Raw genomic sequence first — 12,176 nt, 5'->3', positions numbered from 1 at the left:
CGGGGGTGGCTACATTTTTATTTTTTTTTCCTATTTATTTTTTCTTTTTTTTAAACTTTATTACAGGTTTTTAAAAAAAAAATAAAAATCTGATCACTTTTATTGCTGTCACAAGCAATGTAAACATCCCTTGTGACACCAATAGGTAGTGACAGGTACACTTTATGGAGGGATCGAGGGTCTAAAAGACCCTAGACCCCTCCACTATACTTCCCTGTATGCAAAACGCCGAAAACTGCATTTTTGCATACAGCCGTTTTTCAAAACTGCCGCCTTTTGCAGCACAGTAACCCGGAAGTGACGTCATGGACGCCGCCTCCGGGTTACTTCATCGGAGACCCGATCGATGCCGTTTCCGGCATTCATCGGGACTCCATCCAGCCGGCGGACGTGCCGACTGGGTGCTCGGGGCTCCCGGTGGGACGGGAGCCCCGAGCAAAGCCACGGAAGGCGGTGGGAGGGGGGGGACGTCCCCTCCCACCCCCCCAGTAACGATCGAGCGGCTCCCGAGCCGCATCGGTCGTTACCGACGGAAAGCCGACCGTCGGCTTCAAACCACGGTACCGGGATGATGCCTCTAACTAGAGGCATCATCCCGGTATAACCCCGCAAAGTGTACCGACGTACCGGTACGTTAGAATGCGGTAAGTGGTTAACGTGTATTTCTTCCAAAAATTGCATTTAAAAGATTGCTGCGCAAATACAGTGTGACATAAAATATTGCAACAAACGCCATTTTATTCTCTAGGGTCTCTGCTAAAAAATATATATATAATGTTTGGGGGTTCTAAGTAACTTAGCAAAAAATACAGATTTTTAACAAATATCAGAAAAAGGCCTGGTCTTCAAGTGGTTAACTCTCAGTGATAACAGTAAACATGGGAAATAAAGAGGATGAATTTTCCTAATGAGAGCACAGACAACAATATAGACCTGACGTGTTCTGATTCCTCTTTACTCTATCCTTTTATAAAAAGAAAGTTTGCTTGCAGTTTTAGAAAAAATCCTGAAGAATGTACCTTCTCATGCTGTTTTCAAACTGAATCCCTGCAGTGTTTTTTATATTTCCAGGATGAGTGTGGGCAGACAGCGCAAGAAGGGAGCAGCATCTGCCTTCTTTCCCGATGGTTTAGCAGCCAAAACACATCACTGACTATACAGTTATATCTTGAGCAGTTGGTCAGTAAGGCTGCTCCAACAAATAAATCCCATGTGTTTTATTATATCCCCTTACAGCTAAATTTCTGTTTTTATTATACATGTAGCACCCTCCTAGGTAGGTGCTAGGAAAAGTATATTGTGGCCCTGTCTGCTTATCAGGGGGGCCTGATCATTCAGCTAGGCTGTCATGTGTTTCCAGGTGTGTCTGTTGAGTCTGGGCTGTCTCCCCACTGTGTCCAATGAGGGCTCTTATTGGACAGTGGAGGAAACCTAGCCAATAGCATGTCAGGGCTTGTATCTACCCCAGAGGGCGGAGTCTGCCGCAATGCACCCTGGGATGGGGTATAAGTCTGAGGGGAGCACATGACAGAGCATCTTTGGCTGTCACTCCTCCTGTCAGAGGAAGCAAGTGTGTCCTGGGCGGTCGGCCTGAAGGACAGAAGGTTGAGCTGAGCTGCAGGAAGGGATCCAGAGTGCTGTGGACCGAGTGGAGCTGCTGGGCAGAAATTTCCAGGAAAAACAGTGTTGTGAGTACTCGAAACTCCCCAGGGGTCTGCCTAGGATAGGGGACCACTCCAGAAGGTCAAAGAGATCCGGTAGCCAGCTAACCAGTAGAGAGGTTTAGAGAAAGGGGATGCCTGTGTCTAAACCCTGAAGAGAAGTGAGAGAAAGGGGGCGCCGGTGTGGGCCCTGAAGTGTTCAGCAGTGCTGCCAGTGCATGCAAATAGCTTCCTCAGCAAGGAGTGCTTAAGGGAGCTTAAAGAGGACTTCTTTATCCAGAAAAGCAGTCATAAGTCAGTTCAGCCTTAACAGGCATCAGGCCATTGTTAACCGGCGTTAATCGGCGTTGACCGGCATGTTGCCTGCATCAAGTCAGCGCCAATCAGCATTTTTCAAGTGTCTCCACCAAGTTGTACATAGTTGAGCCAAAGGAGTATCCCACTCATCTCTTCTCCTATCCAAGTTACAAAAATAAAGACAAAAACCCAACGATACTGGACTGGTCATTGTCTCAGTGCTCACACATGCACAAAGGGACTTTTGTTGCACCTGGTGGCCCAGGGGGACTCATATCCAGCAAAACGGCTGCGAATATTGCTACATACAATACAGTATGCTCATTGTTTGAAAATACAGTATATAAGCTGGAATACCTTTTGAAACTGCTTTACAGTACCTCCTTGGTTTATGGTCATTTAAAGTATGGGCACACTCGTGCAGTTATTTGTAAGATAGCTTGCTTTAAAATATTAAAGAAAAACAACAACCTAGTGTATGTTGAATCTTCTAAAAATGTTTTAAATTAAATTATATGTGATATAATGCCTGTCTATTCCTATTATTCTTTCAGACAGATTTGAATTATAATTGTCTCTGGAATGTACAGCTGTTTTTTCTTTATTTTAAAGGAGTTTTCCACTTTTGACTGACTTCCGACACACTCCCAGGAGACATCCCCTTATCCTTAGCCTCCAATATTATATTTCTCTTGTAGCAATGCCACACTGTCTGGCAAAATATTTTATAATATAGAAGAATAAGGTGTTCAAGATTGTAGACCCCAGTATACAGTATTACTGTACAGAAGGGACCTGAAGAAGGGGTGTCCTGCCATTTGCATATATCTCCACAGCTCAGGTTACACGATGTTGCAGGATGCAGGGGTGTGTCAGAGTTCTGATTTTGCAGCAGAAAGTCACTTATTACAGTACCTACAACAACCTTGGTTGGTAGCCTGCTTGTAAGAGAAAGGGGATTTTTAGCTTTTTCAATTTAGATAATTATTGGGATTATGGCTACTTTAAAAAACAGCAAGATGACAATCATACAATCTCAGTTAAAGTGATTGTAAACAATCACTTTGTAAACCCATTCAGTTTAAAACAGAAATGAAAGGCATACATTTGTGTATAGATATAAAAATAACATAAAGAATACCTCCCCCCCCCCCCCCCCATTTTTTTAAAAACACATTCCTTCTGTTCTCAGCTGCAGAAGAGCTGGGGGGAGGAGAAGCAACAGTACACTGGTTTTCCCAGGGAATGGCAGTGCTGGGGGGGGGGGGGGGGGGCGTCAGGACAAGTCTGAGCACTGGAGGAGGGCACATTGATTTCCCAGCGCAACTAGCGAACTGACCACGCTGTGTTCTCCTGCTTAGTGTGGTCAGTTATTTATAGGAAAGCAGAGGGATTGGCAGGAACACCAGGGATTTCACACAAAGGAAGTAATACACAGAGAACAGGATACTTTTTCATACAAGTACATGGTACAGCAGGCACATATCAGGGATATGAAATGTTGGGGTAACAAACACTTTAAACCAGGGATCCTCAAACTGCTGTTGTGGAACTACACATCCCATGAGGCATTATAAGACTCTGACATTCACAGACATGACTAGGCATGATGGGAATTGTAGTTCCTGAACAACTGGAGGGCGGTAGTTTAAAGACCCCTGCGTTAAACCAACATTGTAAAACCAAAAATAGTGATGTTTACATGAGCACCCATTTCCCTGCGTTAATTATTATTGAATCCTCAATCATCTTTCTGATGCTCTTATTATTCCTGTGGTTTATAGATTTTAAATGTAATTATTTCAGGACTTTTCTGCTTACCTGGCATTCTGTGGCATTGTACTGCACAACGCACAGCTCTATGAGACCTCGCTGCTAGAGAACAGGCGAAATCAGGTATGTTTGCTGCATTTACTTATTTTTTGGAATGGCTTATCAAAAAGAAGCTCCTGTTTTATATAATATAGGTGTGTAGCTTTGCCTCTTTATTATGTAAAATTATACTTAGGCCTCATGCACACTGGATGTTTTTTTTTTCTGCAGCCAGTAAACTCCCCAGCATGTTATCCTATGTGACCATGCACACATAGGCTGTTATCAGCGTTTTTTGGCAGGGGCGTTTTCTGGCTGTAAAAAACCCCAGAACTAGTGGGTTTTAAGAGGAGTTTTTCAATGTAAAAATGCTCTAACTCCGATAAAACCTAAAAAACGCTGAAAAATGTGGCTAGTTGGCATTTATCAGTGTTTTTGAGCCATAAGCTTTTGTATAGCTGTGCTAAAAAAAAGCTAAAAAACGCTGAAAAGAGGGCTCTCCAATGAAAAACACTAGTCTCTTTACATTGGTGATTACTGTGTTTGGTCAATACAGAGATTACATGGTACATGGCTCTGTAGAGTCTCTCTGGAATCTGAGCCATCCATTGACAGCTCAACTCATAGCAGTTAGCTGGTGCACAAAACGTCTCTTTACATTGGTGATTACTGTGATTGGCCAATACAGAGATTACATGGTACATGGCTCTGTGGAGTCTCTCTGGAATCTGAGCAGTCCATTGACAGCTCAGCTCATAGCAGTTAGCTGATGCACAAAATTCAGACAAGTGACCAAACCTAGGTTGAGAGGATGAATATGGGAGCACTGTGTCATAGGTCTGCTGCAGGCATGAGGAAGCATTTGCAACATCTGTTAACACAGGTATGTAGGACCAGTAAAGACAAAGAGAAATGGATGTTGTACATGATGGTGTCATCTCTGTGCTACTTTAGGTAGCAGATGCAGATCCTGAATAATATTAAATCACACACGCTTCTGCTCTTCTAGAGAGAGGGGCAAGAAAAGTTATTGGGAGTACTGTGATCTATAACACAACACTTAGCATGGATGCACTTAACATGACAACACATCTAACCCTGAGTTTATTTTAAAATTCGTTACAGCAAATAATGGGTTGCATGTCTTCAAATAACACATTTGCAATTAATAATGATATAAAAAATGACAAAGTATTAAACAAGCCTCCATACCTTGCCCAGTCATGAACGATTGACAAAATGCTATGTTCTCTTTAATAATTTGCATGGATACGATTTTCAGAGCGAGTATGTTGTGCATTTTCTTTGAGGCCAAATTCACACTAGAATCACACCAGAGTAGTACAGGAACATTTTCCAGAATGCCATGCTGTGCTGAGTTGCATTGTTGTGAACGGACACCATGTGATTTCCATTGTTATGCAATTCAAGTCACATCTGAAATGGCACTAGTGTGGATGGAGCCTAAAGCATTTATGAAATATGGCCCTTTGCTTTGCTCTGGTCTATTAGCTTTCTTTTCCAAAGCTGGTTTTATTAAGTTTGTAGAACTACTCTCCCAGGATGCATCTGGATAGCTTAGGCAACTTGTGACTAGGAAGTGATGTAATTCTTTTATACTTGTCTAGTACAATTTATGTTTTTTTTTTGTGCACAATCTATTAAATGTTACTTTTGTTATGGTTTGCCCATGCATGCATGTAATTAGCAGGTGTATGTATTGGCACTTTTCCACTGCAAGTACCGGCTCGTACCGGCTCGGCTCTACTCGGCCCTGCTTGGCCCGGTTTGCTTTTCCACTGCTGGTACCGCATGGTATAGTGTCGGAACGGTTCGGTACGGTACAGTATAGGTTTGCTTTTCCACTAAAGTAGTACTAAAGTTAAGTGGGTGGGATAACAATGGGGTGGGTGGGATTCTCTGACCAATCAGTGGCTAGTAGTGACTGCATGCAAAGGATTGTGGGATATGGTACCAGTTTGGTACCTGTTGGAACCACAATCGAGTAGGTACTGTTTTTTCAGAGCCGTACTGTACCGTACCGTTCGGTTCCATGCAGTGGAAAAGCAAACCTATACCGTACCGTACCGAACCGTTCCGAACCTATTCCATGCGGTACCAGCAGTGGAAAAGCACAAAAGCGTGCCGAACCGTTACGGTTCTACGCAGTGGAAAAGCGCCATATGGAAGCATCCTCATAGGTCAAAAGCAGAAAATAAAGGGTCATGAGCCATACTGTCAGGCTCCGTTCACACTTATGCATTTTACTACTTGTTGCAGACACACACTACACTCCATTTAACATGGTTTTCTATGGGGCACGTTCACAACTATGCTTTTTTCAGCCGCTGCATTTTTGGAAAGGGTCAGGGACTTTTTTTCAAAGCATAACGGGGCATTTTTGGTTCAGTAGAATTCAGTGGAGAGGCTGCAGAAAAGCATGTAGTGCGTTTTTGCAGCGATTTGTGTTTTGAATTTTTTTAATCCACCCAACAACAAACTGACCAAAAAAAAAAGGAAAAAAGCATTAAAAAAAATTGCAAAGGGCATGAAAAAAAACGTGTGAAATATTCCACAAAAAAGTAGGTGCAAAAAAACGATAAAATGCACCGCAAAAAGCACTGCAGACACCGATCAAAAGTAAATTGCATAGGTGTGAAGCAAGCCGTAGGCAGCATGACATTAATTTGGGTTGAGCACAGACACATAGGCTAATATTTGCTGAAGGCATTGAAAATCTTCACACAATAAATTGTGAGTATTCACTTCAATTATCCAATCTCCTGAAAATAAAATCCCTTTACTAATTTCATTTGCACCAAATTCTTTGAATTTACCAATTCAAAGAAAGTAGGCAAACATGTTAAATCACAAGTAAACCCTCCTATTGTTTTCAGCCAAGGAAGCTGCCATCTCAGTCTCTGTTTATTTCGCAACTTCCACGATGCTGGACATGTGATTCGTTATGACACCAGCCGTTGGATGGTTTGACAGTTTGGCTGAGAGCACAACCAATGTGACAGCTAACATTTCCGGCATGTCGGGAATGTTAAAGAACAAGACCACCCTAACACTAAAATCCTTGCATTTATAGATCTCCATGATCTAACACTAACCTATCTGGTCCTGTAAAGAAGAAATCAGTACACTTACCTTTTTTTGAAGCCATTTCGACCCGGTCTCCAGCAGTGGAAGCTCTGCAGAGGACACGGCCGACAATGGCTGTAAAAGGAATGGGAAGTGACGTCACCTATATAGTTACTATGGGGCTTCCGTTGTCGGCTATGTCATCTGCACCCTCCTCCACAGCGAAGCCGCGGCTAATAGCTCAGCGTGGGATCGGGTCGGATCTGCTTCCAAAAAGGTATGTATACTGATTCCTTCTTTACAGGGCAAGATAGGTTAGTGTTAAATCGTGGAGGTCTATAGATGCAGAGATTTTAGTGTTAGGGTGGACTTATCCTTTAAATGTTTTTTGAAACTATCAAATCAATGGGTTTACTTCGCTTTAATGGGGTATATTTAAATATCAGAGCAGAACCACATTTTGAATCAATATCCTGCTTTTCAAGAAAACTGAAACCCTTTTACATAATGCAAGATTATGATTCAATACGTTTGGTGAGTTGTGTGTATACTTTAAATAAAATACTGTAACTAGTAGAAGTTATAAACTGGATGGATGTTTTCACCATGATGATATCTTCCTACATTAAAGTCATGTCAGCTGAAATGTATCTATCCTGAGAATATAATGTTCAGAAAGTACTTGTGTCTACAGCATTATAGAGCTGCATTTTTTGAAGAATAACCAAATAACCAAGCTTTTGCTAGGCTGGCCAACACATGACTTGTATTGTCTTAACCTCATCCTGCCCACCCAAAGCTTATACTGGATTGTTACATTAGGCGCCGATGAGGTTAGTAGGCTGCAGTTCATTGTATCGGTGAATGCTAATTTTATTCTAGACTACTGATCCCGATAGTTTTTAAAACAAATCATTCGTTATCTCAGAGTGTTGGAAACCAATGTACATGAATGTTTTGAATCCGGAAACTTTTGATTACATACTGTAGTATATTTAACAGTATACATTGGTTCAGTGCACTTCCTTATAATCAACATACAATCAACCCCAGCATGGCATGGAGCATTGTCATTGTGGGACTGTCACTTTATCACTCATCAATCTAATAAAACATTCTAATCTACTCCAACTCAAATAGACGTGAATAACAAGGACATCAAAATACATAAACAGCAGAATGTCTTGCAGAGGAGAAACACGTTCCTCTACCTCTCTTCTTCTAAGGATATGTCAGAAAAGAAATCGTACAAAAGATAGACACAGGGGGGTTGATTTACTAAAACTGTAGAGTGCAGAATCTTGTGCACCTATGCATGGTAGCCAATTAGCTTCTGAATTCAGCTTGTCCAATTAATCTTGGACAATAAAGCCTTAAAGCTGGCTGGTTTCTATGCAGAGCTGCACCATATTTTTCACTCCTGTTTTAGTAAGACAACCTCAGGATGCCTTCAAATGTGTAGGCAGTGCTAGGCTTTTCTAACAGAAAGCCCAGCTTGTACTATAAACTGATTATCAGAAAAAAATAGCTTATATTATATCATATATATATATATATATATATATATATATATATATATATATATACTGTATATATATATATATGTATACACACACAGTATCTCACAAAAGTGAGTACACCCCTTACATTTTTTGTAAATATTTTATTATATCCTTTCATGTGACAACACTGAAGAAATAACACTTTGCTACAATGTAAAGTAGTGAGTGTACAGCTTGTATAAAAGTGTAAATTTGCTGTCCCCTCAAAATAACTCAACACACATCCATTAATGTCTAAACCGCTGGCAACAAAAGTGAGTACACCCCTAAGTGAAAATGTCCAAATTGGGCCCAAAGTGTCAATATTTTGTGTGGCCACCATTATTTTCCAGCACTGCCTTAACCCTCTTGGGCATGGAGTTCACCAGAGCTTCACATATTGCCACTGGAGTCCTCTTCCACTCCTCCATGACGACATCACGGAGCTGGTGGATGTTAGAGACCTTGCGCTCCTCCACCTCCCATTTGAGGATGCCCCACAGATTCTCTATAAGGTTTAGTTCTGGAGACACGCTTGGCCAGTCCACCTGCTTTACCCTCAGCTTCTTTAGCAAGACAGTGGTCATCTTGGAGGTGTGTTTGGGGTTGTTATCATGTTGGAATACTACCCTGCGGCCCAGTCTCTGAAGGGAGGGGATCATGCTCTGCTTCAGTATGTCACAGTACACATTGGCATTCATGGTTCCCTCAATGAACTGTAGCTCCCCAGTGCTAGCAGCACTCATGTAGCCCCAGACCATGACACTCCCACCACCATGCTTGACTCTAGGCAAGACACACTTGTCTTTGTACTGCTCACCTGGTTGCCACCACGCACGCTTGACACCATCTGAACAAAATATATTTATCTTGACCTCATCATACCACAGGACATGGTTCCAGTAATCCATGTCCTTAGTATGCTTGTCTTCAGCAAACTGTTTGTGGGCTTTCTTGTGCATCATCTTTAGAAGAGGCTTCCTTCTGGGATGACATGCAGACCAATTTGAAGCAGTGTGCGGCTTATGGTCTGAGCACTAACAAGCTGACCCCCCACCCCTTCAACCTCTACAGCAATGCTGGCAGCACTCATACGTCTATTTCCCAAAGACAACTTTTGGATATAACTCTGAGCACGTGCACTCAACTTCTTTGGTCGACCATGGCGAGGCCTGTTCTGAGTGGAACCTGTACTGTTAAACCGCTGTATGGGTCTTAGCCACAATGCTGCAGCTTAGTTTCAGGGTCTTGGCAATCTTCTTATAGCCTAGGCCATCTTTATGTTGAGCAACAATTCTTTTTTCAGATCCTCAGAGAGTTCTTTGCCATGAGGTGCCATGTTGAACTTCCAGTGACCAGTATGAGAGAGTGAGAGTGATAACACCAAATTTAACATACCTGCTCCCCATTCACACCAGAGACCTTGTGACCCTAATGAGTCCCATGACACTGGGGAAGGAAAATGGCTAATTGCGCCCAATTCGGACATTTTCACTTAGGGGTGTACTCACTTTTGTTGCCAGCGGTTTAGACACTAATGGTTGTGTGTTGAGTTATTTTGAGGGGACAGCAAATATACACTGTTATACAAAGCTGTACAGTCACTACTTTACATTGTAGCAAAGTATAATTTCTTCAGTGTTGTCACATTAAAAGATATGACAAAATATTTACAAAAATGTGAGGGGTGTACTCACTTTTGTGAGATACTGTATATATATATATATATATATATATATAGATATAAATAAAAGATACAACTTTACATTAAAATATGTAAATCAGGCTATAAACTTGTAAACTCTCAAAAGAAAAAAAAAAAAAAGTACAAATGTTTTGTACTTTCCATTTATGCACGCATGTAGGTAATCAACTTAGAAAAAAAAAATATTCTTGCTTCAGATTACAGACTAGTTTGGTAAAAACTGGCTTTTCATGTAGGCCAGGCTCACACTGGTGCGACATGCATTCCAACTTTGAGAGTTCATGTCGCATTACATGTATAAGGCCCCTTTCACACATACGGTTCGTTCAGTTCATCAGTTCAGTGTCAAAATGTATCGGTTTTTCATCCGTTTTTCATCCGTTTTTCATCAGTTGTCATCCGTTTTTCGTCAGTTGTTATCCGTTTTTCATCCGTTTTTCGTCAGTTATCTGTTTTTCATCCTTTGTCATCCTTTTTTCATCCAGATGGATGAAAAACAGACGAACGGACAGCATGTGTGAAAGGGGCCTTAATCAATAGTTCCCTATGAAAGCCGTCTTAACCGGTCCGACACAAGTCGGTCTGACTTTGAAAAAGGTTCCTGTACTACTTTGGTCTGACTGTGCTCTGTTTTTAGCCCATTCAGTAACATTGAAATCAGATCAAAATCGGATCCTCAACCTAACCATTTGACTTGTGACATTCGACATGGTGATTACTGCAGCAGGAAAATAAATTTATGTCAAGCCGGAATTGTTTTAAATTGGTCAAAGGACAAGTCGGACTATCTCAAAGTCAGAGCAAAATCATATCCTGTTCATTTAAGTCGCATGGAAGCAGGACCGATGTCGGACCAATGACACAGAGCAAATTTAGATTGACAGTCGTACAACAGTTGTTGAAAATTAAAAAAAAATAGCATTTTCATCATCTTGTAATTGAAAAATTTAAGATGATAGTATAGATTTCAGCTTAGGCAGGTAAAGTTGGTCTTTAAGGAGGAGTTCTGCCCCCAGAAAAAAAAATTAAAAGTCAGCAGCTACACATACTTTAGCTTCAGATTTTAATGTTAGGACACTTACCTGTCCTGGGATCCAGCGATGTGGGCACCCCAGCCGATGCCGTTGCTGATAAGAGAACCCGGCAGTGAAGCCTTGCGGCTTCATGGCTGGTTCCTTACTTCCCATTCCTGAAGCGCACTGCGCATTCTGAATGGTGCAGCGGTGGCTGAAGGAGGAGGGGGGCCGGACTTGTGACGTACCTTGCCGCGTCCAAGTCTGCCGAAAGTAGGGACGGGTACCTGTCAAAAACAAGTACCCCCCCCCCAAAAGATTCCAAATGTGGCACCGGAGGGGGGCAACGAGATAAGCCGAAATTCCACTTTTGGGTGGAACTCCGCTTTAAGGACTATATAGCACAAAGTTACATTTCAGTCAGCCATTTTTTTTGAGCATATACAGCATTGAATTAGAATTTACTAAAATATTTTCTTTGTCACCGTTCTGCAGGAGAAATAGAATATATTCCACGTTGCCAGTTGACAGAATATATTTTAGAGTTTTCTGGCATACTGATTAACTAAATGAGCACTTGTGAAGTGTTGCTCCCTTGCTGATTTTGAAGTCAATATATTGATATAACAAAAGAAAAAACAACAGCAATGGCTTTCAGTTTCACAATCTGATGTCGGATGAGCAGACTGAACTTTTTGTTAGGGGAAATTCTTTTTTATCCCTTGATCTTTTTCTTTTGTATGCTGTATAGTAATAATAATAATAATAATATTAATAATTGCAAAAGAGATACAGTACATGCAGTCCTTTTTTTTTTCTTTTACGGCATCGGATTCTATTTATAAAACATAATAAAGTCTTGGGTCAAAGTTTGATGTTAGTTGTTTTGGCATAGACCCATTAAAAGCGATTTTCTTGAATGCCACATTTGTTAGATCAGTCATCGCAAATAATTTGTTTTGCTGACCCAGACTAAGTCTGGTACTGTGTATATCAACATTTACTTGACTATTAATATTACTGATTGTTTGTAGCTTATTTTGAGATTAAGTGCTCCAGA

The 12,176-nt window shown here is 41.3% G+C and overlaps 1 protein-coding gene across 7 annotated transcripts in view; it reads left to right on the top strand.

The window, feature by feature from the left end:
• The window catches only part of PDE5A (phosphodiesterase 5A), a 289,144-nt gene that overhangs the window by 127,533 nt on the left and 149,435 nt on the right, over nt 1–12,176 (top strand). For all 7 annotated transcript variants that reach the window (XM_082243705.1, XM_082243702.1, XM_082243701.1 and 4 more), the window contains exon 5: nt 3,765–3,854. In XM_082243705.1, coding sequence (XP_082099831.1) covers nt 3,765–3,854 — 90 coding nt within the window. The remainder of the gene's footprint in view (nt 1–3,764; nt 3,855–12,176) is intronic.

This window comes from Pelophylax lessonae (genome assembly GCF_965119305.1).
Source record: "Pelophylax lessonae genome assembly, chromosome: 1".
Classification (NCBI taxonomy): Eukaryota; Metazoa; Chordata; class Amphibia; order Anura; family Ranidae; genus Pelophylax; species Pelophylax lessonae.
The sequence above is the reverse complement of the archived record's forward strand: the minus strand, read 5'-3'. Positions and strand labels throughout refer to the sequence as shown.